General features: G+C 38.2%; 1 protein-coding gene across 2 annotated transcripts in view; it reads right to left on the bottom strand.

The window, feature by feature from the left end:
- CDK14 (cyclin dependent kinase 14) overlaps positions 1–15,490 on the bottom strand; it is a 223,714-nt gene that overhangs the window by 204,503 nt on the left and 3,721 nt on the right. For both annotated transcript variants that reach the window (XM_034402352.3, XM_087892861.1), the window contains exon 2: positions 11,792–11,823. In XM_034402352.3, coding sequence (XP_034258243.1) covers positions 11,792–11,823 — 32 coding nt within the window. The remainder of the gene's footprint in view (positions 1–11,791; positions 11,824–15,490) is intronic.

Below are 15,490 nucleotides of genomic sequence, written 5' to 3'. Positions count from 1 at the left end.
AATGCAATGGTGGCCACTAATTATAGCATATTTGCAACACAAAATGGGACAATGAAGTGTTTTTAAATGAATTGCAAATTATGAAATTGGAATTGAGAAGCAAATTTATCTGCCCTCTCTTTGTAGAGCATTGGAATATGGTCCAGGATTCTGTGGCCTAAAAGAAAATTAAAAAGCTATTTGAAACCATATATCCTGAAAATGCTTTGTACTGGAACTTAACCTCATTTCCACTAGTGGCACAAAGGTCATATTTATACAACCAAGACTTTCCACTTCCCTCTTTTTCTGCTGCCACCAGTGAAAATCTATACCAGAGCTACAGAACTGATAAACAAATTGATGTCCTCCAGATGTTTTGGACTTTAATTCCCATTTGCCCAACCAATCTGGTCAATGGGAACTGATGTTCAAAATATTTAAAGGGCAAAGGTTAACACTAGTCTCCAAACTAATTTATTGGAATTAAGGGAGTCTTGGTTTAAATGCTAACTTGGCTCTGAAGAGAATTGATACATTTTAAATATGTACATTTACAATTGTAACAAGAAAGGGAAAAAGAGAAATATAAGGTCAATGCATCTTTGAAGGATTGCATCCCATCAATACATTTATGCTAATAGATATGTTAGGGCTGTGAAAATGTCTTCAGACCCCTCACATCCTGGACATAAATTGTTTCAACTTCTACCCTCAAAACGATGCTATAGGGCACTGCAGTGGTAAAATCCAATTTTTTTTACTACCGGTTCTGTGGGTGTGGCTTGATGGGCGGGGTGTGGCTTGGTGGGCGTGGCAGGGGAAGGATACTACAAAATCTCCATTCCCATCCCACGCCAGAGGAAGGATATTGCAAAATCCCCATTCCCTCCCCACTCCTGGGGGAAGGACATTGCAAAATCTCCATTCCCACCCCACTCTGGGGCTAGCCAGATGTGGTATTTGCCAGTTTTCCGAACTACTCAAAATTTCTGCTACTGGTTCTCCGAACTACTCAAAATTTCCGCTACAGGTTCTCCAAAACCTATCAGAACCTGCTGAATTTCACCCCTGGGGCACTGCACACCAGAACTAGATACAAGGACATTTTTTTCTCGAATGCCATCACTCTACTTAATAACTAATTCCCACTACCCTGTCAAATAATTCACTAAGACTGTATTACTATTATTCTTCTCTTCCTTACTAGTATCTATCTCTTCCCACTTATTACTATAACTATCTTGCTTGTATCTTTCAATTTATATTGTTTTTATTTGTTTCCTAGTATGATTTGATAGCTTATTAGTAACCTTGACTATCACTAAGTGTTGTATCTTTTTATTCTTGATGAATGTATTTTATTCTCCTTATATACACTGAGAGCATATACACCAAAGACAAATTCCTTGTGTGTCCAATCACACTTGGCCAATAAAGAATTCTATAGTGGACTATATTCACAAATATCTACTTACATGCCCCTTTAAAAATATGAAGGAACTGTAACTCATACAATTGCTTCCTTCATAGCAGGACTGTATTAATAAACCATTCCTCTTTTAACTCAAGGCAAATACACACAGAAAGGAAAATCTATCAATTAGGGAAAAATCGTTTCCATATAATTTAGACTAAGAATACAATACCTGATATACTACCACAATCTGTTCCCATTGTCATGCTGGGTAGGCCTGAAGTCCAAATGGAGAGCATAAGGTTAAGTTCAAACAGTTCTTTATATTCAGTGCTTAAATTTCCTCTGGGATTTTCACTTCATACTGCAGTACAGTATTTCCTCTCATTTTGAATTTTCTATTATTTTCCCCACTTTAAAAATGTCTCTCATTTGTTCTTTGTAGATCCTTTTATATGTTGACAGTCCCTCTCTTAACCAGCCTCTTTTCAGTTTCCTGGTTCAATCCAAACCATCATCTTGGTACAGAAAAAACCAGAAGATTGATCTCTTTTTTTTTCTTTTTCTTTTTTTTACATTGAAGTACTGCTCATGTGTAAAAATCAATAGCTTGTTATATAAAGCACAGAAATGGTGAAAGAAGTTGATTGATGCCCATCTTGTTTTTTACTGAAGGATCAGAGACCAACTATTTTCTCTGTTGCACTATCCAGCCAGCCTTTGGCAATAAATTCCCCTAGCATTAACTTTAAAAACAAAGCAAAATAAACTTGAATTGTAAATAAAGCACCGGGAGGAAGAATAATTTATATTCACCCATCGATTGACAATTCCTAACATTCCAGGACAATTCATGAATCTCTGTGCCTTTGTCTGGGAAAAAAAAAATCCTGCTTGCTTTGTCAACTATGAGACAGAATAGAAGAATTAAAGATCTCCAAAAATATATTATGCCCTCCCTTATTTTACAGTACACAATATCTATAAAATCCCATTAAATTAACAAGAAGTGTTTGGGGAACATAGAATCATTAAATTCTATGCATTGTCCAATCCGCCTTTTGCATGTCAGCAAAATAATCTGTCAGGGTTCAGACTTACACTTGAAAGTTTTAGCAGATACATAAAATTGACAGAAAGTTAGAAGTCATCTGCAAAAGGAACCATTCCCCAGGTGTTCACTGCTTTCATGGGGCATATGAGAGCACACATTAAATACAGCAAGTGCCCTAAATCCATTTCATTTTTAAAAAGGGTGGGGTAACACTGATTAAATAACATTAATGAAAGTTACATATTGTGGTGACTAAGTACAAAACTCCTTGCAGAATGAATTTCCTAATGGCACTTCTGCACAAACTACTGTTGTTTTTGACATTTTCACCACACACTTTGCAAAATGGGCAAGATAGAAAGTTTCACAGACTCTTCAGTGGAATATTGAATATTTTTAATTTGAATATATTCATATGAATTTTACCCCAAAGTAAATGACATATAAAAAGCATTTTGGCCATACAGAAAAATAGGATGAATATGAAATTGCACAAGAAATATGGGAAGGAAGAGTGAACAGTAGGGAGGAAAACTAATAAAATTATATTGGAATGGAGCTGATAAAATCCTCAAGAAAAGGAAGCTGAGAAGCTTAGATGAAAAAAACAATGTATGGATCAGTGTATGTTTTCCTCTCTTACTTGTTATTTTTGTTTACTTTTTTCTGGGGGTCATACAATATTGCCCAGCCAAAAAAAGGACTAGTAAGATGGCTATACATGTAGCTTTCCGCTTATGACCATTCATTTAGTGACTGTTCGAAGTTACATGACATTGAAAAAAGCGACTTACAATTAGTTTTCACACTCACAACAGTTGCTGCATCCCATGATCATGTAAAATTCAGGCACTACACATCTGACATTTATTTATGATAGTTGCATTATCCCATGGTCATGCAATCACCATATGTAACCTTCCCATCTGGCTTCCAACCAGCAAAACCAATGGGCGAAATCAGATTCACTTAATAGCCACATGATTCGCTTAACAACTGCAATGATTCACTTACCAGCTGTGGCAAAAATATCATAAAATGGGGCACAACTCACTTAAAAACTTAGCAACAGAAATTTTGTGCTCCTCTGAAGTCATAAGTTACTTGTATATGAAGTCATAAGGACTACTTTTGCCTTATGATTAGAGTACATATAGGATATCACAGAAGTGCGTACACCCCCTCACATTTTGTAAATATTTAAGTATATCTTTTCAGGTGACAACACTGAAGAAATGACGCTTGGCTACAATGTAAAGTAGTGAGTGTACAGCTCAGTGGTGGATTCCTCCCAGTTCTGCCCGGTTCCGCCGAGCCAGTAGCGGTGACAATATGACATCACTGAACCAGTTCTGCCCCCGACCCCCCCGCACCCACCCCCAGCATTATTCTTACCTTTTATTTGGCCCCACTCCCAATCTATTGCTGCCTCCTGAGTCCCAGTTGATGGCTAGAGGGGAAAAAACTGTTTAAACTCTTTCTGCCGGGCTTCAAAGGGCCACCCTACAGCTGATCAGTGTTAAAAGAAAACAAATGAGTAGATCAGTGCCTGCAAAAATAAATGGGTAGATCAGTACAGCCTGGTAGACTAGTACCTCTGCTAAATCCTAAATAATTGTCACATGACCAGCAAGCCACGCCCACAAAAAAAGCCACGCCCACAAAATAAGCCATGTTCACAGAACCGGTAGTAAAAGAATTTAGAACCCATCCCTGGTACAGCTTGTTTAAGTGTAAATGTGCTGTCCCCTCAAAATAACGCAACACACAGCCATTAATGTCTTAAATGGTGGCAACTAAAGTGAGCACAACCCTAAATGACAATGTCCAAATGGAGCCCAATTATTAAAAAAAAATTTAACATACATAACATACATGAATCATAATATATAATATATAACAATATACACAATACAAACAATACAAACAATCAATGAGTGCTCCCCCACCCCTCAGGATCATTCCTGCTTCCAAACTCTTAACGCTTCTTCTGGTGGTGGTATCCCCCTTCCTCCAGAAAACACATATATTAGGAACTGTTTCCAGATTCCATTGAATTCATTTACTTTCATTATGCCCCTCCTTACTTTAATATTACAAGTCAATTTATCATTTATGACAATATCCCATACTTCCTTATACCATTCTTCCAAACAATAATCACCTTGTGTCAATATTTTGTGTGGCCACCATTATTTTCCAGCACTGCCTTAACCCTCTTGGGCATAGAGTTCACCAGAGCTTCACAGGTTGCCACTGGAGTCCTCTTCCACTTCCACTACACTGTTATACAAGCTGTATACTGACTACTTTACATTGTAGCCAATGTCATTTCTTCAGTGTTGTCACATGAAAAGATATACTTAAATATTTACAAAATGTGAGGGGTGTACTCACTTCTGTGATATAATGTATATCTTTTATTGCAGATATGCAGAACATAAGCAAACTCATCTAAATATCACATAAATCATTTTCTTTTTCTAGCTATAGCCACTTTAGTAGATAAATTAGAAAGTTACCAGATTCTTACACTGCAAAAAAAAAAACAACCTATGTTTATACAATTGATAATAGTATATGCTTTGCAGAAGGCAAGACTAAAGAAGCATCCATTAATCCATTCCAAGCACGAAAAAAAGTCTTATTTTACTAGAGATTTAATTTGGGACAAGCACTTGAAGTACACTTTAATATTTTCTTCCTATATCATAGAATTCTAAGGAACTCTTAACATCCTGTAAATTTTTATAAACAGACTAGTCACTTCCAGAGAGAAGAAACAAAGCATTAGAAGCATGCCAGATTTATAATACAATTAAAAGAACAGCCTGATACAGGTCTGGTTGCAGAATTTATGACTCAGACTTTTAATGAAACAATTATAGAGCTTATACTTTGACGTAATTTCTGTACTTTTACAAATTCAGTATAAAGACAAACTCATTGAATTCATCATTCCAGACAACCTGATTTCCGGAGTGCCATATTCCATTTCCTTTTAAGTTCCAATTCACATTAACCGTACCCATTTGCTTCTCAGTTTTCAGTGAACAGAAGATCAAAACATAGTCTTAAAGCAGATGGAATTAAAGTTGCTGCCTAAAGCAACAGCCTATCTAAACGATAGGACTGGGCCTTCATTTGGAATCCAGTAATAAATTAAGGCAAAGAAGTAAATGATTTATAATTTTAGGCATTATAAAATAGATTCTCACTAGATATTACAGTGTTTATTAGTTGAAAAACATAATCTGTTTTTATCTTCTTCACCAATGCAGATGCTTTATAAATTTTATTTATTTTATTTGTTTCAACTTCTTTACAGATATGGGATTATAAAAAAAAAAAAAAATCAGGGCCAGAAAAATTATATAAATAGAACTATCATTGAGATTTGTTGTGGCTATGATGATAATTTTCAGTAAGAATATGCAAAACTGGAAAATATTCAGTACGGTATTTCCCCAAAAATAAGACATGGTCTTATTCTCTTTTGACTCCCAAAATATGGTCTTGGCCTTATTATCGGGGGTCTTAACCCTAAACCTTGGCACTGCTTCGCCAGTGCCGCTCAGGCCGCTGCCTCCAGCAATTGTGGCAGCTTTTTCGTTACTTTCTGTGCAAACAGTATGAGGTAAGGAGGCGAGGCAGGGGGACGAAGGGGGGAAACATGCCCCACACACCCCTACCATCCACGTGGAAGGGCCTCGTGATGGCCGTTCCCGCAAACCCTAGCTCCTGCACCCCTTCTCTTAGTGGCAAACCGGATGCACCACTGCCACTCGGGAGAAGAGAGGAGGCTCTGTGAGAGAGCCATTTCTGATATTCTTCTCCTTCCAGGTGTCGGCAGCATGTTCAGCTTCCCAAATCTCAGATCCCCTTGCCATCCCCTCGCCCAGCATGGCAGGAGCTGGAAGTCAGGTAAGACATGGGGGAGAAGACAGGCAGAGAAGCAACAGGAGTGAATATACTCCTGTCCACTTTTATTTGGTAATGGTGCGCTGACCATTTAGCCGGATCTATTTCCCCCCCTCTCCCCCCCACAACTTCATTCTTTAACCAGAAGGGGAGGGCATGGGATGAGGCATTTTTTGCTTCAGCTGCACTAGTGGCCTTAAAGCGCTACCCACTCCCTTCAGCCCCGAACCTGGCAGCAGTGTGAAACCTTCAATGTCCAGGCTGCGTGAATTGAACTCAAGAGATAGGGGGGGAGGCTTCACTCTGCTGATGGGTTTGGGGCTGAGGGGAGGGTGGGCAGCACTTTAAGGCCACTTGTGCAGCTGAAGCAAGAAACGCCTCATCCCACACCCTCCCCTCCCGGTTTAAGAATGAAGTTGGGGGGAGAGAAAAGCGAGGGGAAATAGTTTCCTCCCAAATCTCCAAAGGATGTGGAGTTGAGATCTGGCTAAATGGTCAGCGTGCCGTTACCAAATAAAAGTGGATGGGAGGATATTCACTCTTGTTGCTTCTCTCCCTGTCTGTCTCTTTGCCTGTCTTCTCCGCAGTGTCTTACCTGACTTCCAGTTCCTGCCATGTTGGGGAAGGAGATAACAAGGGGAGTCCCATCTCACTCCATGTGTCTCGCTTCTCGACCGCCTCACCCCTTCCCACCTGCCACACCCCTCACCGGCCAAATTCAGCAACCCAGATTCGGGAAGCTGAACATGCTGCCGCCCAGGAACAGAAGAACTTCAGAAATGGGCTCTCTCACAGCGCCTCCTCTTTCTCTTCTTCTCCCAAGTGGCAGCAGTGCACTCGGCTCGCCACTAAGAAAAGGGGCACGCAAGCTAGGGTTTGTGGGAGCGGCCTCCATTAAGCTGTTCCGCATGGATGGCACGGGGGTGTGGGGCATGTTCCCCCTCCATTCCCCCCCTCTCTGGCCTTGCTTCCTCACGTCATGTTGTTTGCACGGCAGCTGCACATGCTTCTAAGTATTTCGGGGGGTACTTTTGGCGGGTGGCTTATTTTAGCGCATGCGCTCAAAAGCCCAATTGGGCTTATTATCAGGACATGTCTTAGTTTCGGGGAAACATGGTAGGAATAGGTAAAAACAAAAGTCAATTCATCTTTCATCGAGAATAGGGGTGTCAAACTCAAGACCTAGGGGTCAGATCCGCCTGCAGGGTGCTTAGATCTGGCCTGTGGGGCCATCCTGGAAACTGCGAAGGAATGGCCCATGGTACCTCTGCCAGCTAGAACGTAGCTCCCGGGGGGGGGGAGAGACCAAGCACGGCCCTTGCCAATTCCATTTTTGCTGGCAGAGGGTTGCAGGAGGCTGTTGCAGCTGAAAATGCAGCTCGGAAACCCATTTTCACTGGCAGAGTGCTTGGGCCACCACAGATACCTCCCACACAAGTGACGTCGAGATGGCTACACCCACTCAAGCCCTCTGAGGTCAAACACAACCCTGATGCATCCCTCAATGGAATCGAGTTTGACATCCCTGATCTAGAACAAGAAACATTTTGGTTCAGAAAACTAACTTCCAGAAAATTTAAAAATTATTTCTGGAATAGCTGGGTCAGAAAGGATCCAATAAGGCAGCGGTTCTCAACCTGGGGGTCGCGACCCCTTTGGGGGTCGAACGCCATTTCACGGGGGTTGCCAAAGCCCTCTCTCACCCCCCCATGCCTTCACTCACCCTCACCCTCTGCCTCTGCTGGATCGCCCGGTTGCCATTCGCTTACCCCGCCCACTCCTAATCTATTGCTGCCTCCGGATTCCCAGCTAATGGCTAGAGGGAAAAAAACTTTAAATTCTTGCCGCTGGGCTTCAAAGACCCGCCCTACTCTCAGCTGTTTTGTGGAGGGCTCTGTTGCTAGCTAGCTGCAAAGAGGTAAATTCCTGGAGCAGATTTTTTCCCCCCTAGCTATGCTGAAAAAGCAAAGTTGAAATTAAGCAGGGTCTTGGCTGCAACGTGACAAAATGAGGCAGAGAGATTTCTTTTTCTTTTTCCTCACCAAAAAAGGTAGGTGCAAACTGCAAACAATGGGAAATTTAGGGCAAGAGGAGGTTCAAGATTTTAAAACACAGAAGAAAAAAAGCTCTATTTAACTAGGGAATTGTAATAATTGAGATACTATTAATTGCATATTGTGTTGAAAGCAGAAATGGTTAAGTTGTGGTTTGGAGGAATATATGGGGGAAATTATTTGGTTTATTATTATTGGTAAATATAATTAATTGATTTGTAAGAAATTGGATTGCATGGAAATAATTGGAATATTCATGTTCATATTGATTAATATACAAAAAAGGTAACTAATTGATTTATATTAAAATGTTGAATTTGTATTAAACAACTGTATTACATAATTAACCAATGTGAGGATGGATATAAAAATAGATGACAATGGGAAGGGGTATAATATAGAATAGAAGGGAAAAATTGAATTTGATTAAGATTAGAGATGAGGATGAAGGGTAATATTGGTTTTTTAAAAAAATAGATGAGGAATAAATATGGTAAAAAGGAAATATAAAAATTGTAAATTTAATTGAAATGACTAAATACTGTGTTGGAAGAAATATCCTTCTGGGTTCTGCTCCAAGTGGGGAAAAAGACACTGGAAACATGGAGACTGCTTGGAAAGATGGTTTAATGGTGGACAGGATCACATGGCTTGATGGGGCCCATTGTGTTAGTTTCTGTTGCTATTGTGTTGCAAATGTCCTTTGACAAAGGATTGAGTTTCTGCCTCTGGCCCATTAACAAAGGGTGGGGGGCAGGAAGGTGGGAATTGCTTTGTCTGTAAAATATGCTTCTCCATTTCTCATACAGGAAAATATAATATTCTGCCTTTTTAATATTTCCCAAAATATTTCATTCTTCTAGGAAAGGGGTGGGTGCTAACCTCCTACAACTGTTTAAATTTGTGAACCGGCCAAATACTCTGTTCAAAGAAAATACGTTGTATGTTTGTATGTGTGTTTCTAATTATTGCTATTTATTGCTATTTGTTCTCTTTTATTCTTTAAAGTTTAACAATTCATTCTTTATCTTAATATCTTAATATTTGTTTGGGGTTGGCTTTCTTCCCTTTCATCTTTTTTATTGTACAGCAATCTTTCTCCTCAAACCTACCACCTCTGTCTTTTCTTTCTTACTTACTTTCTCTTCCCCCCCTTCTTCTTCTCCCTACTTCCTCTTTCTTTCTCCTTCTCCTCCTCTCTTCCTCCCTCTCTTACCTTCACTCCTACTCTAATTTCCCTTCCCTTCCTTTATCCCTCTCTATTGCTGTATCCTTTTATGCATATGGACTACTCAGAGGGCTGAAAAAGTTATTTTTGACTGGTCCTCGCACTTTTGACCAGTCCTCGAACTTACGACTGTCCTCACATTTTACGTTTTTTGCCCTATCTTATACCATGTTGAAGAGAAGCAGTAGTGAAATGAGTGACATGGTTGTTAAGAATGCTGCACAGGCATAAATGTGAGGATGGTCATAAGTGTGAGGACCAGTCAAAAGTGCGAGGACCTGTCAGAAATGACTTTTTTCAGCCCTCTGAGTAGTCCCTATACACATAGCCATGGCCACCCAGTCACATGACCAGTTAGCCACGTCCACTCAGTCACATGACCTCCAAGCCACGCCCACAAAATAAGCCACACCCACAGAACCGGTAGTAAAAAAAATTAGAACCCACCCCTGGTTGGGGGTCACCACAACATGAGAAACTGTATTAAAGGGTCGTGGCATTAGGAAGGTTGAGAACCACTGCAATAAGGAATGGTGCGTTCTAGAATCCTTCAGAACATTCCATTTCAGAACTATAAATTATGCAGTTGTCTACTTTTAAGTTAAAACAACTCACATTAATCAACTCAAGGCGCACAATGTTTTAGGACAATACTTTAATTTTCTGAAATAAATTAATATCCTCTATCATAAATTCATACGTTAAAGTTACTTTAAAATTTTGTAGAAACTCTCCGAAACTTATTTTATTCATAGGCCACTTAAATTTTGAAACATTGAAAAATATGATTCCTGTAGAAAAGAGAAAGCAGAGGTGGGAAATTAAGTGCACTATCCATTTAGAGCCACTGAGTTTCCATTAGCGCTCCAGGTCCAATCCATCCTGAATTCAGTTGACCTCTTTTCTGGCACCAATTTAGTGTTAAACTTTAGCTGATCAGATTCTTGTGTATAGGCTCAAATAGCAATAGGAATAGCACTTAGATATACTGCTTTATAGTGCTTTACAGCCCTCTCTAAGTGGTTTACAGAGTCAGCATATTGCCCCCAACAATTTGGGTCCTCGTTTTAACCACTTCGGAAGGATGGAAGGCTGAGTCAACCTTGAGCCTGGTAAGAATTGAACTGCCAATGGCAGGCAGCTGGCAGGCAGCTTGCAGTACTGCACTCTAATCACTGCACCACTGTGGCTCATAACAATAAATAAATCTTCTATGCTGAAGCCTAACTGGGGGTCCTAATTATTCATGCCTGTCAATCCCTTTTTAAAAGAGGTATTAACAATGTATGAAGTATAGTGGATTTCTTCAACACTTTAAATCAGAATAATCTCATCACTACTTTAGAAATTGTTATATTAAATAGAACAAACTTTCTTGAAAATATTTAAAAGAACAGGAAATGACTTGGGATTTGAAATTTGATGAATCAATGCAAAATATTTGGTAATATAAAAATATTATTTAAATCTATTTTAGAAACCATCCCCTATAAAAATAGAAAATCATGTTATATCTCCTTAAAAGACCCTTTATTTCATATTCCAATTGAAAAGTGTCATTAATCCCTTTGTTACTCATTTTGGCTAGGGGTTTTTGAAGACTTTGGTAGTTTTACCAAACTACTATTTTACCAATAGTGTTTAATAAATAATTCTAATGCAGCTATATTCTTGAAAAAGAAAAACATAAAATAGTGCAATGTAAAAATTATTTGGTTTCCTTCCTATAAATTTACTATAACAATAAACTGGAAGAAGTACATCTTTCTTCATATCAGTGATATTTAAAAGTGTGAAAAAGAAATGGCTAAAAAAACTAAAACAGCAACAAATACTTTTTATTTCTTTATTTGGTACCCTTTTATAAATTAAATCAGCATAATAATTTACATTACTCCATCTATACATATACCTTTTGAACTAGAAGTGTTCCATATGGATGTATAAAATGAGAATATCTACTTACAATTAGAAATATAATTATATCAAATTACATTACATTTGTTTCATGTAGTTTTTTTCATGGTGTGTGTGTGTTGTATAATTTATTCTTTTTAGTCACTATTATTCTTTTTAATTTGTAATATTTTGCCCAATATATATTTAAATAAAATTTGAAAATAGAAAATACAACTTACCTCATCAAAGCCGTTATCATCTTTCTTCAAGGCTAGAAAAAAAGATATAATTTGTTATCTAATTAGTTTATATTACTAATATAAAATGCTAAAAAGCAAACAAATATTTCTTTGTAGTTATTTAACTTAACTTGAATAAAATTACTTCTCTTAGAAAAATATATGGGATACGTTCTCTTCAAGTTTACATTTATTGGTTCGATATGTGAAACAATAAATATGTTTAGGGTATATAAGTTATAATTTATGCTATTTTTAAGAATGAATGTTATGAGAGAGAGAAAAGGAAGAGGTGCTACATATGCTGCTTGAAACTGCTGAATAAATGGAGAGGTACTGAGGCAGCACTGGAAAACAACAACATACAGTACAAACAATAAATTGTTCTCTACAGCTTTTTTCAAGCAAGGAGTGTTACATGTGGACTTGAAATCTGACAGATTTGTGCTTTCCTGTGTGATAGTATATACTGGACAGGATAACACACCGTAATAATCAAGCTTCAAGGACAGAAAATAAAACCAGAGCCTTGTTTATTAACAAAAAGATCCTGCCAGTGAGAGCAAGTGCACTTTTGAAAGTACATTCCGAGTTCTCCTACCAGATGGCTGCCACATAAGGCATTAATAGAAGGGAAACTCACTCTTCTCTTTAGCCTCATAGCTTTTTAGCACTACACCTTATCCTTACCATTACCTGAGTAAAGGTCACCTGTTCAAACAAAGCATTGAAGACACCACCTTCCTGTGGGGCTAAGAATTACTATTTGGAAGAAAGATGCTAAGGAACGGTGATTGTTTTGTAACAAATTAGTTTTCCATTTTCCACTGATAAATTTCTTTCAAATAAATATATGGGCATAGCTATAGCAAGAGGTGTGTGTATAAAAGGACTGTGAGCCACATAAACAAGCTTCCTACCTATTGCTCCTTGTATGTGCTCAGAATCAAGTTTCATCTGAAGAATGAAGAGAAATCCTCAAAGGAAAAACAGGACTTTTAATGAAGAGCTGACAAATTGTTGTAATTCAAGGACTGCCTGTAATTTTATCCAACTACCATAGGGAATATAGACACCCATACTAGGATATAAAAACTTTTTCTGTACCTGGAATCTAGCTTTGTGCCAAGAAGATAAATCATTTATAACTAATTTCCAGTCCAAAATATTGGGTAATATTATTTTTTGTCCCTATCTTTATAGCCCTTGCTACTTCGCATTATTATCATCATCAGGCATCCAGTGCTGTGAGATTCCAGGCTCTAAAATACTGGCTAACCTTAATCCTAAAGTTCTAAAATTAGTACTAAAATCTAATTCAAGACTGAGATTACTAAATGAGTTTGAATGAAATCATTAAATAAGTTGCTTTAGCTCTAAATAAAAGAAAAGCTTGTATAAAAAATTAAGAACTCACCGATTTGCTGTCACTCGAGTAATATTATTAAAGTTTGCAAAACTGTAATTTTAAGTTATAAAATTCCATAGTACTGTAATTCACGACATATCTGAAATGGTATGTGACAATGACCTTGAGACACCAAGCACAGATGCTTGGTTAGGGAACAGTCAGATAAGGGGAACATAGCCCACAGCTGCAGAGTCAGCAGAGCTAGAGGCTCAGGAGGGACCCTCCCTAAATTATTGGGCTGTATCAGAATAAATGTACTTCGAGGCTTGTAAGATGCTCTTGATAGAGCTTTACAATAAAGCAGAATTAATTTATCTTGCCATGTTTCCTATCTAGTCTACCTTCTAAGGCTGACATTATCGAAGTCAGAATATATGTCTGTCCGTCACTCCAATCAGAAACAGAATAAAAGAGTTGGAAGGGACTTGGAGATCTTCTGGTCCAATCTCCTGCTTAGGCAGGAACCCTATACCATTTTAGACAAATTGTTGTCCAATCTCTTTTCAAAATTGGAGCATTCACAACTTCTGGAGGCAAGTTGTTCCACTGATTAATTGTTCTAACTGTCAGGAAACTTTTCCTTATTCTATCTCCTTGATTAGTTTTCATCCATTGCTTCTTGTCCTGCGTTCAGGTGCTTTTCAGATTAGCTTGACTATCTCTTTTTTGTAGCAACTCCTAAGATATTGGAATATTGATATCATATGATGCGGGGTGGGTTCTACATACCTTTACTACCGGTTTGCAATGGGGCCATGCGCATGCACAGAAGCATTTTGGTGATGTCGGGGTCAGTGGCGGAGCCTCCCACCGGTTTTACTACCGGTTCTATAGAACCTGTGCGAACCGGGGGCTACCCACCACTGATGTCACTCCTATGTCATTAAACTAGACATACCCAATTCCAGCAACCGTTCTTTATATGTTTTAGCCTCCAGTCCCTAATCATCTTTGTTGTTCTTCTCTGCACTCTTTCTAGAGTCTTTTTTACATCATGCCGATTAAAACTGGATGCAGTATTCCAAGTGTGTCTTACTGAGACATTATAAAGTGGTATAAACACTCCATGTGATCTTGATTCTATCCCTCTGTTAATGCAGCCTAGAACTGTCTTGGCTTTTTTGTAAGCTGCAGCACACGGCTGGCTCATATTTAAATGGTTGTCCACTACAACTCCAAGATCCCTCTCACAATTACTACTATTGAGCTAGGTGCTACCTATATTATACCGTACATTTGGTTTTTCTTGCCTAAATGTAGAACCTTACTTTTTTCACCAATGAATTTCATTTTGTTAGATAGCATTCAATGTTCACGTCTGTCAAGATCTTTCCACATTTTAAGCCTATTTTCTGCAGTGTTGGCTATTCCTGCTAGCTTGGTGTCATCTGCAAATTTTATGTTCCCTACCTATCGCCTCATCCAAATCACTGATGAAGATGTTGAAGAGTACTGGGCCTAAAACAGAGCCTTGGGTACCTCCTGCATACTTCCCTCAATGTAGATGCAGTAGATACTACCAATAGAAGGAGTATAGAAAAGTATGATTACAATAAATGCAAAGCCCTTTTCTGACTCACAAAAATCAACTCACTTAAAGTAAAAGACACAGAGCAAAAGACACATGTGTCAGATACTTAAAAGTTTAATTATATAATATATTGTTTTAAGAAAAGCATCTAAGTTTTTCATAATGCTGAAATTCAAATGACATTCAATAAAGTTGTCTATCAACAGGCTTATAACAGACAAAACAGAAGAACTTCACAACATTCGTAATATGGTTGGACTTTAATGCCTGATGCACAGAGGGCTTATTAGATTTGAAAACAATGTTACTTTATGATTTTGTTTTTTTAAAAAAATAGAATTATGCACAATAGATTTTGCCTCCTAATAATGTATTACACATTAAATGAAAGTGACCAGACAGAAGAAAGTACTTCACATTATGCATAATTCAGTTATAGAAATAATTGCAGTATGATATGGTCGTACCCACTAGCTTCAATAGCAAATTAACAGATTCAGGGAGGAAGTCTATCAATGGCTATTAAGTATGAGTCAAAAACAGACCACCCAGCGTTTAAGGCAGAATGCCAACAAACAGCAGCTGCTGGGTGGCAACAGCTAGAGAAGGCCACCATTAGTGGATTTTTTTAGGGCTAGCTAGCCAGTGTGTGAAATAAAATACAGATCCACAAGGTTTGGCCAAGGGAGCTCAAGTTCTTATAATTAATGAATGAAAAGCATTCCTACAGCAATCTGCAATGTCTACAACAAACTGC

This window comes from Pantherophis guttatus, chromosome 4 (assembly GCF_059756535.1).
Source record: "Pantherophis guttatus breed Tessera chromosome 4, ASM5975653v1, whole genome shotgun sequence".
In the NCBI taxonomy this organism is placed as follows: Eukaryota; Metazoa; Chordata; class Lepidosauria; order Squamata; family Colubridae; genus Pantherophis; species Pantherophis guttatus.
This window is presented reverse-complemented; position numbering and strand designations above follow the sequence as displayed.